General features: G+C 37.9%; 1 protein-coding gene across 1 annotated transcript in view; it reads left to right on the top strand.

Moving 5' to 3' along the window:
• The window catches only part of LOC129274085 (unconventional myosin-Id-like), a 61,337-nt gene that overhangs the window by 15,902 nt on the left and 21,097 nt on the right, over positions 1 to 24,338 (top strand). The window contains exons 3-5 of the mRNA XM_064108951.1: positions 3,209 to 3,302; positions 9,883 to 10,048; positions 22,810 to 22,959. Of these exons, the coding sequence (XP_063965021.1) occupies positions 3,209 to 3,302; positions 9,883 to 10,048; positions 22,810 to 22,959 (410 nt within the window). The remainder of the gene's footprint in view (positions 1 to 3,208; positions 3,303 to 9,882; positions 10,049 to 22,809; positions 22,960 to 24,338) is intronic.

Genomic DNA, 24,338 nt, shown 5'->3' with positions numbered 1-24,338 from the left:
ATAATTTCTCTGGCTCAGTTGTGATGGGCAGAAGCAAAATTTGACTGAAACGTTTCATAATTTTTGCAAATGCTCATCACAATTGAAAGCAGGGCTTCTGACTGTAAACTAAATGATGTAGTATTAATTTTGGAAGCCAATTAAATCAACGAGACAGGGTTCACTATCCGGTTTACGTGCAAAGTCAGTATTTGATAATGCTGCACAATGTACTGTATATTTAGGCCTACATATATATATTTATATACAATTCTAAATTTTTTGTTTGAAATATTTTTTTTTAAACTAAAAATGATTGATATGCAGTTTCATTACACTGTTCTACCACAGTGTTTGATAACAGTAGGAATGGATAGGTTGGTGAATGGAGGAATGATTGGATGGATGGATGGATGAATGGATGGGTGGATGGATGGATGGGTGGGTGATGGATGGATGGGTGGGTGGGTGGGTGGGTGATGGATGGGTGGGTGGGTGGATGGATGGATGGATGGATGGATGGATGGATGGATGGATGGATGGATGGATGGATGGATGGATGGATGGATGGATGGATGGATGGATGGATGGATGGATGGATGGATGGATTTATGGATGGATGGATGGATGGATGGATGGATGGATGGATGGATGGATGGATGGATGGACGGACGGGTGAATGGATGGATGGACGGACGGGTGGATGGATGGATTGATGGATGGATGGACGGACGGACGGACGGACGGGTGGATGGATGGATGGGAGGTTGGGTGGATGGATAGATAGATGAATAAAAAAAATCAGACGATTGCATTCCCCTGTAGGCTATTGTAGATGAAAAGCATTGTTTGAATATTAAAAGCACTTCTTCCACAATTAGTCTGCCTCAATCCAATATTGATTGACCCACTGAATTTGACCAATGCCTTCTTGATTTGACAAGGGAAGAAGGGCCAAGGCTACAGGAAATGAGACAGGAATACATGCTAGAGCATGGTGTAGGATCCATGGTAACACCATGGTAGAAATGCCGCTTGGTGTACTGTATGGCAAGTTCCCCCAAGTCTGCGCAGTCCCCCTTGTCTGCGCACACGCGTATTTGCGCGATTCTAGTAAAAGAAGATACGCAACGAACACAGACTTTACACATGCAATACATAGACAGGTATTCATTAAAAAATCTGACTCAAAATGGTGGAAAAATAATGAAATTTCGGCATTTCATGTGACGGCCTCAAAATGCAGCCTTTCTCATCAAAATCCCCGAATCGTGTGCAAAGTGAATGAGTGCGCAGACATGGGGTACCATTTTTTTTTTCAATCTGAAAATGACTGCCCGAGGTTTTTTCACGAAAATCCTATATTTTCTTTCATTTTTCAATGAGAAATTTGGTACACTTACTCATGATAATATAAGGAACCTTATTAACTGAAAGATTTTGTGAAATAAGAAGAAATTCATGTGAAATCTTAACTCAAATTGTTAGGTGCGCAGACTTGGGGCCCACCATCATACCTACTTTTGTCTACTTTCCAATTGGACTCCTCCCACATGGTCTAATCTATGTAATGGTCTAATTGCCATTTGCTGCAATTCTTTTTATAATTTTTTTTTATGTAGGGGGATGATCTAATTTCCAGTTCTTTCACATTTCATCTGGCGGTGCTAGATAAACCAGCTCCATGTAGTCTATATGAATAGAATTGAGATTAATTATCCTGAATTTCTTTTTACAAAGTGCAAAATTATATTTAATTTATAGGCAAAGTGGAAATGAGATGATCTAGGCAATTACACTAAAGATGTCTGTAGGTGGTTTCAGACCGCCTCGAAGTTCGTCAGTTCCAGGTATTTTCTGATCGGAAAATTTACCCCGATCAGAAAATACCAGGTAATATTGGCAAAGTGAAAGGAAATTATGCGTAATCTTCCCGAAAGAAAATACCCCCTAAATAGTAGGTACTTGTCAAAATTTCGAGAACTTTTGCTGGGATTTTTCCAAGGTCGCAGGTATTTTGGCAATGTGAAAGCAATTACGGGATCTTTTAGCCTAATGTGTAGTTGGGCGTGGGCGCCTTGGGTGGCTGCTAAGCTAGTGATTTTGAATCTCGCGCCTTGCTTGCTTATCAGACCATAATGCGCATGCACGTAACTTCAGGAACTTATTCCGTAGGGTATGTTTCGGGACGGTGTGAATGCAGGAATAATTAATAGGTATTTTTTAGCCTAAAAAGGTTATCGTAATTTAACGGGGATTCTCATGATCGAGGCGGTTTGAAACCACCTTGTTTGAATAGTTCAGTGTTACAGTCCAATCGAGATAAATCATGTTTCATCTAATAGCCACCTCCACTAGCCGACTGTAGTCTAGGCCTATATGAATAGAAATGAGATGAACTGTTGAACAAAATTTTATTTTGGCAAAGTGCAAAATGATATTAGGCAAAGTGGAAATGGGATGATGCAGGCATTAGACTAAAGAATAGAGAGCTGTTTTAAATAGAAATCTTTTTTTATGTACTCCAGGTTCAACTAAGAAATGCCTCAGTATCAAAGAAAACTGGTCAAACCCACCTTTCCCAATTAGATCAAATGAGGTCATTAAAGATTCAGAATTTCTTGTGGTAAATGGTATACACAATTGGCGATGGTTTAGCGCATAAGAAAGGTTCACCAGTCGTTCTTAAAGTCGCTCTTAACTTACGAACAGCTTTATGAAAAGCCCCCAGACCTAATAGGCCTACTCGCAGCAAGTTATGGAAATGATGAAGTTAGATGGAAATATTTATAAAGTTCACACTTTACTGAACATAAAAATCAAACACTCTATTTGGTAGAATTTAAGATAGTTTATTCAAAGAGTGACGAAGTGAGCAGAAATTTCTCGTCATTTACAGTGTAGGTTTATAATTATTAAGACGTCAGCCATGTAACCTAGGACGGTGAACATTTAATTATTTGTATTAAGACGTCAGCCATGTAACCTAGGACTTAGTTTTAAGCATGTAAATACATGTATGTCAAAACTGTATAGAAACATCTGATAAAAATGCCACTTTTACTATTCATGAATTTACAAGAGTTTGAATTGTTAAAGTTATTTGTTGTGGACCTACTTCATGTAGGAGGCCCATAAATTTGACAATGCTGGATATTAAGGCAAAGTTACAATTTACTTTGGGAGTTTTAGTAGTTATTTTTGTTTATTCCTTTATTTTCTAATATAGGTGAGAGTGGCTCAGGGAAGACAGAAGCCTCCAAGATCATTATGAGATACATTGCAGCAGTCACAAATGTGAGTCAACAAGCAGAGGTAGAAAGGTAGGTCTGTTCTATATCATCCTTTTACCATTCTTAGACTTCATGTACATTCACAGTCACTTTTCTGCCTGGACAAATCCTCCTGGAAGTGGAATCGATCCATTTGGGGACCAGTCCAGAGCAAAGTTCTGTGAACGGCCATAGTGATCCAATCGCTGCAGTCACCATTGTGGGATGACAAGCAGAGGTAGAGAGATCATAGGCTTGATCTCTATCAATTTTTCTTAGACCCTGTTCACAGTTTAGTTCCTTGACAAATCATAGAGGTGTTGTGGCTCAGTGGATAAGTCTCCAGACTTTGAACCATAGGATTCAAAGTTCAAGGTCCGGGTTTCAAATCCCACCGCAGCTCTCGCATCCTTTGGCAAGGCGTTTTTTTAATCTACATTTGCCACTCTCCACCCAGGTGTAGTAAATGGGTACCCAGTAGGAAGGAATTCCTTGAATGCTCGCGCGCCCGATCAAGGTAGCCGTGCTAAAGCCGGGGTAATGGTATGCAGCGCTTTAAACATTTGTATTATTTAAAGGAGAATGAAACCCTTGAAACCAGCTGAATCCATATCAAAGAGAAAAATCAAAGAAACTTATTGTTGAAAGTTTGAGGAAGATTGAATGAATAATAAGAAAGTTATGAGCATTTGAATATTGAGATCACTAATGCCATGTAGATCCTCCCATTGGCAATGCGACCAAGATCTGTGATGTCACACACGTACAACTCCCTCATTACTTTAGTACTTACATGTATTTCACTTATATTCTCACTTTTATAGCTCGTCTATCACAAGGTGAGGTGTTCTCTCTATGATGAATCGTTTGTCATATGATTAGAATGAGCAAAAAGAGATGTTTTGGGGTATATTTTCAGTGTCCAAAAGGGGAGAGTTGTTCATCTGTGACATCATAGATCTTGGTCGAATTGCCAATGAGAGGATCTCCATAGCATTAGTGATCTCGACGTTCAAATGCTCATAACTCTTCTATTGCTAGTCCTATTTTACTCAAACTTTTGTTGATCTTATTCTTGGATTTTTCTGCTTTCACAAAAGCTAACTTGCTCCAAGAGTTTCATTCTCCTTTAAGCGCTATATAAATGTTGCATATTATTAATAATAAATCATCTTCCTCCTGATTTTATTTATTTGGGCAGTCCAGTCAGTGCGACTGTGAATGGTCACAGCAATCCAGTTGCAATAGTCAGAAATGTGAGTCAAGCAGAAGTAGAGAGGTAGGACCGTAGGGTTGATATCTACATGTACCATCTCTATAATCTTAGACCCCATTTACGGTCACTTTTCTGGACAAATCCTCTCTGATACCGTTTAAACTTGCTGGTCCAGACCAGCTCCGGGCAAAGTCGTAAAATGTTGAGTACATATGAATGCTGCGTTCTACAGTAGCCCATGCCAGACTGGTGCTATTTTGACACTGCTATTAGCAGCGCCATCCATTATATGCCCGAGTATTTGATTGGATGATCATGAAAGTAGCGGCGCTCTGCTGTGAAGTTACTGAACGCTTGTGGCTCGGACTGTTTTAGTGCGGGCCTGGTGCAGAAAAAAAAACATGAATTACTGGAAACGGTATGAATCAATTTGGACCAGTACAGAGTAGCTCTGAACTACCATAGTGATCCAATCACTGCAGTCACTATCGACAAGCAGAGGTAGAGAGATAAGTTCAATCCCCATATCTTTCTTCGATCCCATTCCCAGTCATTTTTCTGGATGAATCCTGGAATAGATTCAGTGGGGATCAGTCCGGAGCAACTGCGACTGTGAATGTGAATGGTCAAAGCGATCCAGGAAGTGATCTCTGAAAACAACCATAGTGATCCAATCGCTGCAGTCACTAACAACAAGCAGAGGTAGAGAGATAAGTTCGATCCCCATATCTTTCCTCGGCCCCATTCCCAGTCATTTTTCTGGATGAATCCTGGAATAGATTCAGTGGGGATCAGTCCAGAGCAACTGCGACTGAATGTGAATGGTCAAAGCGATCCAGGGAGTGATCTCTGAAAACAACCATAGTGATCCAATCGCTGCAGTCACTAACGACAAACAGAGGTAGAGAGATAAGTTCGATCCCCATATCTTTCTTCGACCCCATTCCCAGTCATTTTTCTGGATGAATCCTGGAATAGATTCAGTGGGGATCAGTCCAGAGCAACTGCAACTGTGAATGTGAATGGTCAAAGTGATCCAGGGAGTGATCTTTGAAAACAACCATAGTGATCCAATCGCTGCAGTCACTAACGACAAGCAGAGGTAGAGAGATAAGTTCGATCCCCATATCTTTCTTCGACCCCATTCCCAGTCATTTTTCTAGATGAATCCTGGAATAGATTCAGTGGGGATCAGTCCAGAGCAACTGCGACTGTGAATGTGAATGGTCAAAGTGATCCAGGGAGTGATCTCTGAAAACAACCATAGTGATCCAATCGCTGCAGTCACTAACGACAAGCAGAGGTAGAGAGATAAGTTCGATCCCCATATCTTTCTTCGATCCCATTCCCAGTCATTTTTCTGGATGAATCCTGGAATAGATTCAGTGGGGATCAGTCCAGAGCAACTGCGACTGTGAATGTGAATGGTCAAAGCGATCCAGGAAGTGATCTCTGAAAACAACCATAGTGATCCAATCGCTGCAGTCACTAACAACAAGCAGAGGTAGAGAGATAAGTTCGATCCCCATATCTTTCTTCGGCCCCATTCCCAGTCATTTTTCTGGATGAATCCTGGAATAGATTCAGTGGGGATCAGTCCAGAGCAACTGCGACTGAATGTGAATGGTCAAAGCGATCCAGGGAGTGATCTCTGAAAACAACCATAGTGATCCAATCGCTGCAGTCACTAACGACAAACAGAGGTAGAGAGATAAGTTCGATCCCCATATCTTTCTTCGACCCCATTCCCAGTCATTTTTCTGGATGAATCCTGGAATAGATTCAGTGGGGATCAGTCCAGAGCAACTGCAACTGTGAATGTGAATGGTCAAAGTGATCCAGGGAGTGATCTTTGAAAACAACCATAGTGATCCAATCGCTGCAGTCACTAACGACAAGCAGAGGTAGAGAGATAAGTTCGATCCCCATATCTTTCTTCGACCCCATTCCCAGTCATTTTTCTAGATGAATCCTGGAATAGATTCAGTGGGGATCAGTCCAGAGCAACTGCGACTGTGAATGTGAATGGTCAAAGTGATCCAGGGAGTGATCTCTGAAAACAACCATAGTGATCCAATCGCTGCAGTTACTAACGACAAGCAGAGGTAGAGAGATAAGTTCGATCCCCATATCTTTCTTCGATCCCATTCCCAGTCATTTTTCTGGATGAATCCTGGAATAGATTCAGTGGGGATCAGTCCAGAGCAACTGCGACTGTGAATGTGAATGGTCAAAGCGATCCAGGGAGTGATCTCTGAATCGAAAAATGCTGAAGACCGCCTCTGGATTCTGGTCTTTTTGGATTGCTTTGCTTTGTAGATGAAAAATCATCTAAGGAAGACATCTTTAACCATTTCATAGCCCTGTCTCCAGCAAGCAGGATTGCTCATGTTGCTATGGAAACTCTTTATTTGAAGGTGTAACTTGAAGGAAAATCGCATATCTGATTTTCTCTAGGTGTTTGCCATATAATTAGGGACAGTGATTTTCTGTTTTACCGGTAAATAAAACGGAAATTCTGTTTGGTTCTTACACTTTTCATGTAAAATTCATGGAATTCACCTTTGCAAAACGGAATTCAGGTTTTTTGCTGTGTACATTTTCAGTGACAAAACGGAATTTCCATTTTTAGATCAAGTTGAAACGGAATTACAGATTTTCAGAAACGGAAAAGGCCGTTTTTTTAAACGGAAAATGACTGTCTCTACATATTATGCCAACTTGTTGCACTTCATTATTTCTTCGGAACCTCTTAAAATGTACTCATTGTCAAGGGAAGAATGGAAATTAATCCTATATTTTCAGCATGCAATGTACATTTACTGTACATGTAGATAATGAATATCAAAGCACAATATATCTTATATTTCAATATTGTTTATATCAAAACTATGAAGCCGCAAGTTTAGAAAAGATCAAAGTATAATTTAATTACCAGTGGAACTGTTTTGTTCATGAAATTGAAACCTCCTCAAGAGGAAATTTCTAAAACAAAATAACATCTCTGAAAATTTTAAGTATTGGTTCCTTGAATATGGTTGTGAGGTAGTTATTATTTTTGTTGTTTATTATGAATAATAGACAATGTGAAGCTGAATTATTTTCCTCTTCAAGTATATTGGTATTTTATTTCCAATTATACATTGTCTTGTTTTCTTTCATTTTATCCCTGGAGTGTTCTTCTTTATATTTGAAACATAAGAAAACCGTTTATTGTGCTTCTTTTTGCAGCTTCGCAGTTTTAACATTGGCCCCAAAGTTTTTCCCCTATTTAAACATGTAGGCCTACATGTTGGTAGAGATACCAGTCTTTGGGTCATTATTTGATTTCAGTCCCAACGAATCTCCATTTCAGGCTTTTTTAGGTTCTGTAGATACATGTAGGCCATAATGACCAGCTGCCTGGAAAGACCCTATTCTGATTCCTTTCTAACAGCCTCAGTGTATAGGGTTCCATGACATTTGCTCCGGCGACAATTGCTCCGATACAAAATCTGCATGTTAAGCCCATCAATAAACCTATTAACCTCCAAAACTATAAACCCTAATCTTTATCTTTGCATTATTCTGAACCAAAAACTCTTTTAGTTTTACAATCCTTACTCTATAAACCTTATGCCCTCTGAGATATTAAGACCGGAGCAGACCTGCCAACCAGTACGTTTTAGCCGTATTTAGTACGCTTTTGCAACCAAAATACGGCAGTACGTTTTTTCTTTGAAAAATACGTTTTTTGTAAAAATCGTAATTTATTGAGAAAAATAATCTCTATGTCTCTATTTCATAAAACGTACACAAATATGGTTATTAGATCAATGTAATTTCAGGTAACTTGTTTTTTTTTCAATCATTTTGTTAAAACCGGGGTGAAGATATACACATGTTTTAATGTTTTTTTTTTTTCATCTGCAAGACCAGTGCGCATTTTAGCTTGCATGCAGCTTGAGCGCCGCGATGAGCGAGTGCGCCAAGCGTTTTATTATGAAATACACTTTTTTTGGGAAAAATACAGTTTTTTTATCACAGAATACAGTTTTTCATTCCCAGAGGTTGGCAGGTCTGCATATTTATCTCACACGGTAAAAATACTGATTTTTTGTCAAAATACTGATTTTGGGGGATAAGAATACTGAAAATGCAAAATACAACTTGGCAGCTCTGCCGGAGCAAATGTCGCAGGAGCAATTGTCGCCATACATACATGTAGGCCCCTATTCTTCAGGCCCTACTGTATAGGCAGAGACGCCATGATTCTTCAGGCCTTTGTCTGATTTTAGTCTTTGACAACGTCCTATTTCATGCTTTTTTTCAGGTTCGATATTCTTTTCGGGCACAGTGAGTAAAACTGACTGGCATCCCTGTTCAGTTTGATGAATGGTACTACCGATAATTATGCATCCTGCATGTAGGCTCAGACACATTGGGGGCATTTTTAAGTCCGGTGTTGGCCTTGGTGTTGGTTTTGAAATTTGGATTGCTTCCCCTACATGTAGCTCCAAAACTTATTCAGATAGAGGCCGTTCTCATTACGCTTTCTAAAACTAGTTTACTGGAAACCGATTCAGGAAACCACTTTGGAAGATCGCTTTGCTAGCATTCCCACTTGATCACACGAAAGTGGTTTTCAAAATCACTTCGCATAAAGCGCTCTTGTTGCTGTGGAAACGCTCTCAGTGGGGTGACACGTTTCGCGCGAAATTCAAAACCGCAGCATAGGCATTCTACACCTGTCGTGTGGAGTAGCGCGCTCAGAATGTGCGAAGATCGCTTCCCGAAGAACGGTTGTATCCTCACTTACGCTAAAACCAGTTTAACGAGGCAAAGCGATCTTGAAAACTACATTGCGAGGTGGTTTTCCAAACTGGTTTGGAAGATCGCTTCCAAGACCGCTTTGACCGTTCTCACTACGCGTTAAACTAGTTTCCAGTAAACTAGTTTTAGGAACGTAGTGAGAACAGCCTCATATTGTAATACTGATCCAGATCACATCATTGACACCTCAACAACTAGCGAGTGACTTTTCGGGACCATCTTCACGTTATGTTTGGTGTACTTATAATCGTGTAAAAATTGACCTAACACCAACACCAAAAGGTCAACAGCGTACTTGAAATCACCCATCAGGGCATTTCATGGAGCAAACATTCAGTGATTATCACTGATTGTTGTTAAAAAGCTACTGGAATCTTTGCATCTCATTGGCTCAGAGCATATGTCTCAGTGAAAATCAATACAATTTATTTCATAAAACACTCCCCTGTTGTTGAGTTTTGTTTCGTCACAGAGTTACAGGGTCGATGCAATAAAAACTTTCATAATGCATTTAAACTTGAATATTACGTTTTAAAACACTTTAAATTAAAAAAACAGTGTCATACAATAATTTTTATTTTTAATTTTATTACAATTTTTTAGAGTGAAAAACATCTTGATCCAATCCAATGCTCTCCTGGAAGCATTCGGGAATGCCAAGACAAACAGGAACGACAACTCAAGCCGCTTTGGCAAGTACATGGATATCAACTTTGACTTCAAAGGAGATCCTATTGGTGGGCACATTAACAACTATCTTCTTGAAAAGGTAAATATCTTGTTATGGGGATTGGGGGAATTTCCCCCATTTTACATTATCAAAGTGGACACTATTTGATGCAGGCACTATCTGTCATGAATCCCTCCCCAACTACAAAAAAGTTATGATGCGGTGGTTTTGAGGTTCAAGTTTTGAACAGTAAAATGTTCAGAGTTTTATACAATATTTTTTTTCACTTTATGAACTTCAGTTGTTGTTTATTAACATATTTACACAAGCGTTAAAAATCTTTTTAAAAAGTTGCGATTTTTGATTTGTAGTCTTCAATATATCAAGCATGGTTGTTTATACTGTTAAAAGACTAAACAGCACTGTTTAATTTTTAAACAGCTAGTTTTAATGTTTCTCGGAAATTGACATTCAAGGATGGTCTCTTCAGGTGTCAAAAGTCTTATCTGATTGATACACAACTTGTGACAAGTGTAAAATAATTGTTTACACATGGACGCGCTTGAGCTTTAATGATAACAATAGGAAGGAAATAATTATGGATATTAAGTAATGCTGATGAGAGGAATGATGTGTATTTTTTCTATATACTGTACATGTTGGCAATCTCAAATAGCTATCTTTCTTATCTGAAGCTGAGGAAATATACATGTAGCAAATAGAGTCTACATTTTTTTTTGCAGATCACCTGTAACCCCAAAACAATTCTTTGGTTTACATTTCAACCTCTGAAACAATTGCTGGTATATGAACTACAGACATAAAGGGCGTACAGTTTTCTAGGAATTATTTTAGCCCGAGTGCACAAAAGAAGTGAATAACACACACTACTTTTTGTAAAGTTCATGAATTTGTCCTCATGGATTATATTAGTATGAGAAACTAATATTGTACAAATTTTACACAGTTAGTTTAAAAATAAATTCTGAATAATGACATACATTTCAAAATGGCTTTCATATTAAACATAATGTCACAATTTCTCTGTGTAAGTCCCTTTCTCAGCCCTTAATACTATAATAGGAAACCAATTTTGCGGCAAATGAAACCATATGTTCCACATCATCTAAGCCACACCTGAAGCAGGCTTTCAGCTCACTGTTCAAACAAATAAAAGACATATTTTGAGATATGACTAAATCCACCACCACTAGCATCACATCTTGGGAATGCTGAACTTTGAACCTTCAACGTGTAGTTAATAAATCACTGATAAAACAACTCCACATGAAGAGGCTGTGTAGCCTAGGTGATCTGATATTGGAGCATTGTCGTTAATCCATTGGATCCCTTGGTTGGAAAGTGATATATATCACAAGTGACAGATGGGGATAATTGGGATTTAAGTGCTAATAGCTGCCGTTGATCTCACAGAATGAGTGTCAAATGACAACCAACTTGGGAGATAGACTGCCAAGTTCACATGGCGGACAGTAATTTGTGGAAAGATAGAATTGGCTAAATTGTTAGCTGTCAAATTTTCTCTATGATATCTAGAAATTATATCATTAAAAGATGTTCAACCTTTGATGAATTCTCGTGAAATGCTCTGATAGTTGAAACGGTCAGGTCCAAAATTTGTATTTTCAATGTAGTTCCTTACAGTTTACATACTTCATTCATCTGTGCACTAGACATGATCTCTCAGCAAAACTGTCAAGTTATTAATTTGTTGATTACAGAGCTATAGCTTGGGAAGGGGGACTGCCCCTCACCTCTCTCCCAAAAATGAAGAGAGAGAGAGGTGAAAGGGGGGAGAGTAAAGGAAGAAATGGAAAGAAAGATATCGTTCTGAATATTTTTTTTTTTAGTTTTACAAATTAGAAATGAATCATAAAGTGAAAATAAATCAAAAACACTTTTTATTTTCTCAAACTTGAGGTGAGATGTCAAATATGCATTTGGGCGTGGTTCATGTCTGGTATGGGTATGTAGTTTCAGAGCAGACTGAATACAGACTGAGTCAACATTGCTAATTGCTGGAATCTACATTTACGTGATCAGTCTCTCTGAGCTGAGAATGAACTTGATCTTTGGTCATTGTCATGTCTGCTTCCGTTCAAAGCCTAAACATAACAGCTTTGTTATATCATAAATTAGTGATAGAGCACTATCAATCAAAACACCATTCTCTTCCAAAGTACATAACATGTGCATCATACACTGTAGTTTCCATTATTAGGATCTGCAGTTTATTTTTAGCATGCATTGGAATTTCTGATGATGATAGCCTTGACCATGACTATTCTGCAGTTCAATAATAAGTGTTTACGATGAATAATGTATGATGTGGGGATCTAAAGCTATGCACTTTGTTCCGAAACGATAAAAACTATGCCAAGTTAAATATTTGAACAAATTATCTTTCATTAATTTGTGGTGAATATTCTAAAGATCCTTAACCAAGAAGAATATATCATAAAACTCACTAATACAAAAATCCCGCCGTGTTTTCCGAACACCTCTTGATTTCGCCGCCCGATGTAGAAGGGGTCCTGAAGTTACGCACTCGATTTATCATGCAAAGAAATAGTATTTCCTGAGGTCACACCTCATTTTCTAAAATATGTTCGTATTGTTATTGGAAAATATGAAATTAAAGTGAATATGACTCCAAAATTCCAAACATTTGCTGGTTTTCTCTGCACCTAGTGTTTTATTGCAGCCTCTGTAGAAAAATTGAATAGGGATCATTTGTCACTTTGCAGCCCCTGTTCCACATACACACAGCTCGAGTGGGCATTTTGCCATTGAAATTGCATGCGCAACTAGTGGCGCGTAGCTTTAGGACCCCCTACCATACATATGTGTATTTTCTGTAGAATAAATTTAAAGAAAGATAATACAGTTCATGATTTATGAAGGTACATGTACATGGATGATAAGAAGGAGACTATGCCCTCTTCTTTTTGTTTTACTCTCAATCTGTTGCTCCATCCCTCCTTCCTCTTCTTCCTCATTTTTTTTTGTTTTACTCTCAATCTGTTGCTCCATCCCGCCTTCCTCTTCTTCCTCAGTTCCCCCTCTTGCTGCTATATTTCCTTCTTTTCTCTTTCTCCTGCTCCACATTTTTTTTCATTTTCTTACCCTCCCCCTTTCAATCCTTCTGCCCACTTTCACCCACCCCCCCTTCACTTTTTTTTTCTCTCTTCTGTTTCTCAAATCCCTCTTCCTCCCTTTTTCTCCCCCCAATGCCATGTGATCCTCTCCTACTTTCTTTCTATTCTCTCTGTTCTTTCCCCTCCTCTTCTCACCTGGCTTCTCTCCCTTATCTTCCTCTTTCCCCTCTTATTCCGCCCATTCTTCCGGCCTTCCCTCTTCCTCCTCACCCCTTCTTCCACCCTTCGTCTTCCTTCCCTTGTCTTCCTTCTCCTATTCCTCCTATTTTCTCCAATGTTCTCCCCCACCTCGTAATTTTCATACCCCTCTTCCTTTCCCCTCTCTCTCATCCCCTGTTCTTCCCACTCCTCACCATCATTTAACCTCTTCATGTTTCTTTTTCGAAATCCTTTCATTCTTCTTTACCCCATTCCTCTTTCTATTAATCCTTTCCACTTCAAATCCCCTCTTTCTTCCCTCCTTTTTTCCTCCTTTATCCTTGTCTTCCCCCTCCCTTGCCGCCCCCCTCTTCTCCTCTCCCCCTCCTCCAATTCACACCATCACCCCCCCCTCTTCCCTCTCCTCCAGTATACTAGTACTAGCTCTTTATACACCCCTTTTCCTCTTCCTCCTCCCTTTATCATACCTCAGTCATTCACATCATCACACAGATTAATTGCTATCTTCACCAAGCCCTTTATTAATCATCAAGTGATTGTGCTCTTTATGCTTTCTTTTCTCTCAAAGGAAATCATTTTTCAAACTAATCAGCAATTCACATTAGACAAGTGCCACTTGAACAGTGGCTGTCACATCGCAAAGTATTATTACCTTGTACAGCTTATCAACATTGTAATATTAAAGTTGTCCCACCTTTGATTACATTGTTAAATGCAAACATGCAGTTGCCATGGTAATCACTAAGGCATATCCAGATCCAGTTAGTTGGGATAACTTGTGATACAAAGCAAAATTTGACTTATATTTTGTTTTGTTTTAATATTGGATGTATCAAGTGGCTGTTTTCTTTTATGGTATCGATTCCTCAGATTCTTTTCACAAGAAAATGAAAACTGGTTGTATTGTATGGGTGGTTCCTTAAGTGATAAAGAAACTCACCACTTAAGATTTTATATACATGTACATCATTCAATTAATATTGTGTTTAATTTGATATTTGTTTATGAATGTATAGTGTCTGGATGTAAATCAGTCCTCCCAAAGGTTCTTTCTGTAATTTCAACCCTTCTACCCCCCCCCCCCCCCCCGCTCCACCCCAAGAAAATAATTATATGTCCATCGGCCATTCAATGAACTCAGTGAAAAGGCTATCAATTGTATATCTATAGACAGTTACATTTTTATTCTATGATTGTCATTTGATACACTCAAAATATCCATTAATTATCACTTTTAATAGTCTCACATACAATCCAATAGTGAAATGGAAATATCGCTTGAACAATGTCAAATTTGAAATACAGCCAGACTGAAGTACATTGCTTGTAAGCAGAGGACATAATTAATTAAGAGAAAGATTGAACTAATCTTGGTTTCTTATCACCGCTAATGTGGGGTATCAATCTTGATCCACCAGAGACTGTCAATTAGCTAATAAGTTAATTAGCCTACATGTGATGCCAGCCAAATGTCTAAATGGGGGGAAAGTGCAGTTGAAATTTGAAGTTGCACAGATGCATGTATAGCTGTTGTAATTTCATTTTTGTTGTTGTTATTATCACACAATTTTGAATAAGTGTAAACTGACTGGACAGGGTTGAATATTCCCTTTTCCATTCAATCTCAAACCAATTACATGTATGACCAGATAAAATGGTCATCTTGGAGAAACTGTTATTCTACTTATATTCTAGTTATATATATAAATAATTTGAAATATCAGTTGCAACCAGCTTACTACTGATTGAATACTGCTCTATAATGATAGTGCACCTGTTTTGGAGACAACTTTTTTTTATAATCAGCTGGTGTGATGCGATCAAATAAATTCAGTGGATTCACAATATGGTGCACCATCTATCGGCTGCAGCGAACGAGCCAATTGTCTTAACTTTGCGGTCGACATCGTGCTAGTTTACTGTAATGTGACTGTGATGCTTCAAAATTGAAAACCACATAATGGCAAGAATGCACCAAAAACGGTCTAAATTTCGTGCAGAAATATGCGGGCACATTTCTCTCCCACCTCCTGGCATATTCGGTCGAGCTAGTCGCGCCAGCCAGTGCTGAATAACCGCATGCAGGCATGCAGTTTAGTACTAGCATGGGCAACAGATGTCGACTTTTTCCTGTGAGGCGTTGCGAATTTCGGCCTGTCTGCTGCTACCAACAGATGGTGCACCATGAATCCACCAAATTGAGACCGCTTCTCTATTTATACATGTATGTCATCTTCCTTTTGATCCATTATGAATACTCTTTTCATATCCCTAAATATTATTACATCAAACAATCACAAGCGACCAAGGTGTTGTCATACAAGGCCACTACATACCAAACTGCATTACAAGTCCAATGACTTTTATTAATTGCGATATTATTAGATGATAAACCCATTATGCTAAAAGCATATTTCACTTCTATTGCAACATATTAATATCAATAGGACAGTGAATTAATGAGGCATGTAAAGACCTGTGGGACTTGTGGGATGAGCTATCAATACTGATATTTCATGCTTCATTGCATCTACATGTAGACCACAAAAGGGGTGTTTACACTCAAAAGCCCCCATTCAGATCTGATGTACTAAAGTCATGTTCAGGTAGCAAAATAGGTAGTCTGATGGAAGGCTACATGGAGATCTTTAATGCGATTTAGAAGATGCATTCACACTTGTAAAGCCCCATTCAGAACTGATGAGTAAACACGTGCTCAGGTAGAATACTAGAAAGTCTATGAATGGCGAAATCTGGAATGCAGTATACATGTAGAAGGTGCATTTGCACTGAGCCGTGTTCAGGCCTGATGTACTATTGGGTTAGAAAAATAGAAAGTCTATATTAGATTAATCTATAGGGCTATTCCACGGTTACTCACGTTACATTTGGAGACACCTTGACTCATACTTGGAGCTGTAACTCCATTATTATTGATAGTCCTGAACTAAACATCTCTTTATCACAACATAGTACACAGTCTGACTATCCTTTGTATGAAAACAAAACTTGGGAAATTTCATTATGCTCCTGGCAAATCTTTGAAATGTGTTGGTTACTCATGTTACATGATTTGGACATGCATAAAATGAAAAGTGGACATAAGTGAAAAGTGTCCTCATGCAAGGCTTTTATGAAAGTTGATTATATCCATTTCAAAGAAGTATATAAGGGAGACAAATTTGTATATAATTCAAAAAATAAAGAACACATGGTTTTTACTAGGGGTGCAGATAAAGTGGTTACTCACGTTACGGTTCAGATGGGCTATATGTACAAAGACACATTGAGCTCATGTCCACCAACCTGTGGAATTGCCCTATACTATATGAAATTTGTAATGTGCATTCATATTGTAGAGCCCTGTTCAGAGCTGATGTAGTATACATGTTCAGGTGGAAAAATAGGAAGTCGTTTGGTGAATGGCTAGATATAAAGTGCACTTTGGAAGATGCATTCACACTATAACTTATCTCTGTTGTAATGACTCTCCGATCCAATCAATATTGCCTGTTGCATTAATTGGTATTTATCCCTTATAATCAGAAGGTCTAATTACCACTATTATTTATAGAATTTCCCACAGGTTTCATTTTTAACCATGTGGTGTATTACCAGTTTGAGTAAGAGGCTAATTTCCAAAAAGGAATGATATGAAATGGCCCAACTGAGTATTTGATTATTAGTAGTTTGACCATGAAGTGGCAAAATAATATGTAATGTTAAAAAAATTTACGAGCTTTTCCAGGAAGTGTTTCCCTGAATGGAAATGAACGAAAGTTGTAGATTAGTGTTACATGGACGATTAGTTTTGTTTTTACAACAATATGCATTAAACTTTAATAGATTAAATCTAATCAGACAATTGTGGATATTTTCTCATATCACAGCAAAATGGAAGTGTAATAGAGTTTTGAAAATTTCCTTGTTGAATTTTAATAAATTTCTTCTAAAAAAACAGGGTTCCAAACAATCAAGAATTAGAAGATGATGGAAATTTATTTTTCCTTCATACATCTAGGAGTCCCCCCCCCCCTTCCTTTGGAGCAGTGAGAGGTTAAACAACAAAAATGATAACACACTGTCCTTTGAGGGAGATCTTTCTAAAAGTTGTTTACATAAAGGGCTCTAATATTCTGTCTTTCAAAGGGAATTTCACAAACAAACATTCACATTACATGACTACTGGGTGTAATTTTTCAGGTAATAAGCTTCAGCTATAAATAAAAGATTTTCCAAATATGCCCTCATTTCCAAATTGACAAATTTAACGGTTACTGATTCTAGCTCCTTCCTTAACTGTTAAGTATTGCTAGTGGCGTAACTGTATGAGAGTGCCTCTGAAAGGAAATTGGACTGGCACTCATCTCTACAGGAGGGGGTTGGGGAGGGGGTCGCTTTCCAGTCAAGTGTTCTAAAGATGGAAATTCATGGCCTCTTTTGAGGAGCCCCACGGAAACTTATCACCAGGCCATCATCACACCGAAACACTATTCCTTGTGATGGAATGTTGATTATTCATGTCTTTGATATATATATTTTAGTGGGTGCCCCAAATGAGCAAGTGCCCCCAATAACTATGATAACAGTAGGTGATTGCCCCCATGAGGGCATACATTGTATGACCAAGGAGATGTGACATATTTTCGATACATGTATGACATTGTTGTTTTTCCTCAATGGGGGGGGGGGGGGGGTTCAGACACTTTTTCACAATTTTTTTTTTTTCATACCAAAGAACTCTTTGATACTTCATCAGCAGATCATCAGGAACTAAAAATGCATTATTCCATTGTTTTGAGAAAAAAATACATTATTACAGCACATTATATCCTGAAGTCCTAAACACACAGTCTTATGCAGATAAACCAAAATAGAAGCTTACAGGTAGTAATTTATCTGGTGTCGTTTTCATTGAAGTGTCTCTGTGTCTGTAATTTCTGTATAAATCAATTATCATACAGGGGAAAATGAAGAAGGGCCCTTTTACATGTTGAAACTCAGATGTGTTGTACACTTTATACTCCAATTGTGCTATTTATGGCACTTTATCTCTTACTTTCCTTTGTCATATATATGTCAAATGCATGTTTAATTTCTTCCGTATTGTGAAAGGGATAAAAGAAAATCTGATTCTCATGTTTTTTTAAAGTAAAATGTTCCCTATGAACCTCATGGCATCGTGGGTTATATATGTAGGTAACCGCCTCCAACAAGGAAATTGGAGTGGCATTGGTCTCCTCTTTTATCTGTCTAATTTCAGCCCGCTTTCCTGTTTAAACTCAATGATGTCCTGTTTTGAGCACAAGCTATCCGAAACCCTGTTCACATTGCAGAGGGTGTGATGAAACATGAAAAGGATCAGATTTCCTTTGTCTGGACATTCTCTTCTAGAGAGAGTACAGCGTCTCACATTTTGTGTGCAGTGTTGAGAAATCAAAGGGGGGGGGCAAATTTTTCGGAGGAAAGTTTTGACTAGCAAAAAAAAAAGGGTTTTCAACCACAAAGGATATTTCGTACCCAAAAAATTTGACAAGCCCAAAAAAGAAAAGAAAAGAAGGTCTTCAATTTCAAAACAGGGGGCAAACCTCGGTTTTAATGGCATTCTTACATTATAAATTTTAACTCAAAAGGGGGGCACGTGCCCCCTGTGCCCCCCTGGATCCGCGCCTAGACCATGAGTCTCTATGAATATACACTATAAAATTTGAACACACTGTGAACACTTTGTGGTATTGTTCTCTCCAGCCGAGTTTAATTTGATCTGAAAAAGGAGAACTGAAAAGAGATTTTTGCCATTTTGGGAGGATTTGGAGTGAGGACAGAACTGGTCCAAACATCTTCAGTAGATTGCACAGTGTATCAAAACGCTATCAGTTGTGATCGCTGATGAACTTTACTCATCTATACCTATAGCAATCTGCAACTGTGCATAAAAATAATTTGTTGAATCATATGCATCATTGGTTTAAAAGTCTAGGAATATCCTGATCATGTTTTATGACTGCAGATAAGACCATATTAGGTATTGCGTGACTTCCTTTTTTAAAGGAAGGTTCATGCCATTAATATGCTATTATGTCATATTTTTTCAGTAACTTAATTTGGAAGAGGTGACATTGAATTTCCTGGTAAAGCTGCGGTAGTTGTCTGATACTCCATGAAGTTTTTGGGGCTACATCTCGGGGGGGGGGGGGGGGGGATGCAACACATTGGGTCCTATATGAAGAAAGGATATTTCCAATGATTTTCTGCATAAATCTCGACATTTGTATTTTGTTGATATGACACAGGGGTGTGAGAGTTAAGATTTTTATCTGATTTCAGATTTTTTTTCGTTTTGATTTTCAGCTTAATTTTAGCTTATTTTTGGCTTTCCTCTGTACAAAAAGTATGGGAGCTCTTTCTATTTCAGACTTTTTTTACAAGTTTCAGCTTTTTCAGATCTTTTTATTTGTGACCACTTACACCCCTGATGACAGTTAGTGTGATCAGCAATGAACAATACTCCTTTCATTCTGCAAGTAAATTATACATAAAACAATATAGTTTTCACTTTGGGGTGAGATTCTGTGGGATTTTTTTTTTTGTTGTTATTAATGGAACAAAAACTTTGATCTTTAAAATTGATTTATACTTTGTACGTCTCTATGCCTGTAAATGCCAGGCGTGTTCAGACCACCCCAAAGTTTGTGAGGTCCAGGTATTCTCCAATCAGGAAATTGCCATGATCTGCCCCAATCAGAAAATACCAGGTATTTTTGTCTTTGTGAGAGCAAAATAACACCCCAAAAGAAAATACCCGCTAGATGGTAGGTAATGCCCAAATCACAAAAGATTTTGCAGAGATATTCTGAGGTTGCAGGTATTTTGGCAGTGTTAAAGCAAATTAGAAGAACTTTCTCAACCCAACGATTAGTCAGGTTTGAGCACTGTAAGGGCTTCTGGGGAGTATTTCATCAACATTTTTGTCCGACAAGTTGTCGGATCTGACAACTTTTCATGATTTTGATTGGCTGAGAAGCACTGTTACTATGGTAACTGTCGGATAAAATGGGACTTGTCAGATAGTACATCCGACAAGTCCTTCCATGGAACGCTCCCCTGAGCTAGGGATTTTGAATAGCACACCTTGCCTGCCGTCAGATCATAGTGTTCATGCTCATAACTTCGAGCATTTACCCCGAAAGGGTTCTGCTTCCATGAATGCGGCAAATGTAGCAGGATTTTTTAGCCTGGACAAGTTCTCATAATTTCACGGAAATTCTGCTGATCGAGGCCGCCTGAATACACCTGCCGAGTACCAGGTTTGAGCGGCCTTTCACAAAACGCACTGATTTGTCTTTGAATTTGATAGTGATACAGGTACTGCTGTTTTTATAGGCCATGGGAATTTCCTGCCTGTTCCACTTCGACATGGATGGATGAAACACTTTTGCTCTGCATGCATGCTATATTGTAGGAAATTTATTTCCCACGAAATATACTTCCTTAATGTGAATTGGTTGTATCCAGAATGATGCACACATTTTCATGCACATGATTTTTCAACCTTGATTGATTCACTGCACATTTAGAATATGCATTAATAGGCAAACATGACACAGATCCTGAAGTAAATTTGTAGCAACAAGTCTTAATATTTACATGTATCAGCATTTTTGGTAGTACCCAATCGATGCAAAGGGAAATATCCTTGGTTAGTACACGGACCTACTGTCCATGGTTATTACAATCAAAATGCACCCTTTTTAATAGCATTTCATTGTTGTGCTTTGAAAGATGTTGATATTTTATGAAATGGTTTTGAAAACCATGTATCTAGGGTTTAAAAAAAGTATAAAAACTTAAACTCTGTCAGAATTCTTGCCAACCTGTTGATGTTAGTCATACCTTTTTCTGTTATTGGCAAATGCAGCTGTTGTTTAATGGCTTATTCAAAATTAAATTATTATTTTTGGAGGGAGGGTTGTTAAACTTTTTATAATGTGTTGTATGTACTGACACCTTGAATAGTGAAACCCCTTGAATTACTGTATGGATTTTGTATCCCATAGACTTTGTAAAGAGACCTGGATCCTGTAGGCAACAGTTGGTATCATTTTTATTTGGGGTCCGTTTCATAAAGAGTTTAAAGACTTGTATGATAACAAATGCACAAATCGGCCAATCAAATTGAATAATTAATATCAATACCTTTAAACTTAACCTTTGAATTTGTTTTTATATCAAGTTTTATGCAATGGGCCCATGATCTATTAAAAACAATTACCGAGAAGGAAGAAGTGAGAGAACCAGGAAGGTTTATTGAAAATTGAAACTTTCCATTCCAAAATTGCTGTTTATTAAAGTTTAGTTATTTAGTTTCTTAGAAGCAATTACAGAACAGATTTTTGAACAAAATCACAATCAGGAAGTGTACAGTATATGGAACTTTTCATTATAAATATATCAAATAATGATGTAAATGTAATTTGAATTGAAAAATTGAAATATCTTCAAAGGGATATCATAGCTGTGATCGTCACTTTCCAACTTTTATTTTCTTCACTAAATGTATCCCAACCAGCAGTATATTACGAACAGGGCCATGAGTCCTAGGTTAATCTTCCAACTATTCTCTCTCTCTCTATTTCTCCCTCTCTTCTTCTGGTGTTAGTTTCATCATGTTATTATTATTTTTTTATCTACAGGATGTGAGTGTACATATGAGACTAGTACCAGTATATTTCTAATTATGATTTTATTATCAGGGGAACAGTCACTGTTTTGCGTCTGTTCCTGCCCACCCCTGCACCTAGCTGTTTGTTTAGAGCATTTTGTATTGAATATGATATTATTTGAACATAAGGGAGGGATATCCTGCCCCCCGTACATGTTTAATCTTTACTCCTTTTTGTATAGAATATGATATATGGAAAATACAGGGAGGGGTATTCTGCCCCCCCCCCTGCACCTGTTTAATCTTTACTCCTATTATGAACCATTGAGAGGAAAGGGTATGAATTTTCCAGGGACTTAAATGTAAACAGCCCCAGCCTATTGTTTCTGCTGTATGAATTATATGTTAAAATGTGTGAGCGTCATGGTCTAGTGGTTACGACTTTTGTCTTTCAATCTGTGGGACGTGGGTTCGATTCCCAGCCATGGTGTGTTTTCCTTCAGCAAGAAATTTACCCACATTTTCCTGCTATCAACCCAGGTTAGGTAAATGGGTACCAGCAGGAAGTAATTCCTCAAAAAGCTGTGAGCACCAGAAGAGGTAGACTAGCTTAGCCAGGGTAATACATGTACGAGCCCCTTGAGCTCCTAACAAGGTGGATACGTGCATAAATCCAATATTATGCACATATCATATAAATGTCAATGCTCCTCACAATAATTGCCTCTGAATTTTTTTTCTCTCTCTCACTACCCCTCTACATGTACATCCTTACCTCCGTCTCTCTCTCTTCCTGCTACTTCTCTTTCTTTTACTCTGTCTCTTTCCCTGTCTCCCTTTCTATCCTTCTCTCTCTCCAGTCAAGAGTTATACACCAGCAGAAAGGAGAGAGGAACTTTCATTCTTTCTACCAGCTTCTAGTAGGATGCACAGAACAGATGCTGAAGGAATTCAAGCTGAAGAGGGATCCTAAAGCCTTCTTCTACATCAATCAGGGAAATGGCGCAACAGTGAGTCAATTTGATGCTTTGACCATAACCCTAAACCTACATAAACTCTATAAATTAACATGGAGAATGTTTCACAAAAGTCTGACTAAAATTTAAAAAAGAACTTAAATTCTGAGTTGTGTGTGGTACATGTATATATTTTGTGGGCTGGTAAAATCTCAATAACTGTTCTCAAAATTTAAATGTTGTGAGGATCATTTAGAAAAAGCTTCTTTTTTTTAATATTGTAGAATTGGTGGCAGTCATGTTGCCTTCGATCAGACCTCTTTTATTCCTGCAGAGAACTACATGTATTTGTAGGCAAAGGGAGGTTGTTGCAACATATGGCATAATTCTAAAATAGAGCTTTTTGTTGGTTGTCCTCAAGAACTTATTTTGAGATGAGAGGTTTAACACCCCACCAACTTTAAAACATTATAGCACATTAATCAGATTACGCTCAGAGGACCTGCAGTTATTGCATCATCAATATGCGTTAGATAAAGCATAACATTTAGTCAGACGATTTCTGTTTGTGAAACCCACCCAAGTTGTAATCTAAACTCATTAGTTTTCCAATTGATCTAATTGAATTATGTTATTCCAGACAGTATTTATTCATCTTCTTCTTCTTGTGCTGTTCTACTATATCCTCTTGCTTTCTTCTTCCTTCATCCGTCTTCCTTCATCCTTCTTTAGTCATCCTTCTTGCATCTTCTATCTCCATTGCCTTCCATGTTTGTTTTCTCCTTCTTTCTTCCTCCATCCTTCCTTCTTCTTTATTCCCTCTTTCCTCTGCCTCCTATCTTCCTCTATCTTTCTTTTATCCTTCTTCCTCCATATTTTTCCATCTTCCATCTTTCTTTTTTCATAATTCTTCCATTTTCTATTCCTTTTTCCTTCTCCCTCCATCCTTCTTTCTCCTTCCTTCAAATATTTTAAATTGACTTCATCGCAAATGCCTATATGAAGAATGCCCTGACTAAACCAATCTTGTACACAAACTTAACCTATATTGAATGTCATACAATGTCTCCTTCCCCATTATGTTTTATTTATGATGTCATATGAAATCATATTGTATTTGTGTCTGATACTCATTATTAACATCAAGTACCACGTTATACTATAATACTCTCTTTGTTTCTCTATTATGTTGTATTACAACAGAAGGGGCTACCAGAGGCTATAGTATGTTACAATTTGAATTCATTCATTCTTAAACAAAATTAGTCTTTCTGCTTTCTGTGTCCAAGTTAAAATTGTACTTCTTGATTGTTGTAATAGTGATCTATCCCAAAAATGAAGCAAAATACAAGTTTCAAACATGCATATTAAAATTCAATTGCTTTTTAGTACATTTCACTTTTTTATTTCAAATTTATGTCTGACTTTCAATT

This window comes from Lytechinus pictus, chromosome 13 (assembly GCF_037042905.1).
Source record: "Lytechinus pictus isolate F3 Inbred chromosome 13, Lp3.0, whole genome shotgun sequence".
In the NCBI taxonomy this organism is placed as follows: Eukaryota; Metazoa; Echinodermata; class Echinoidea; order Temnopleuroida; family Toxopneustidae; genus Lytechinus; species Lytechinus pictus.
This window is presented reverse-complemented; position numbering and strand designations above follow the sequence as displayed.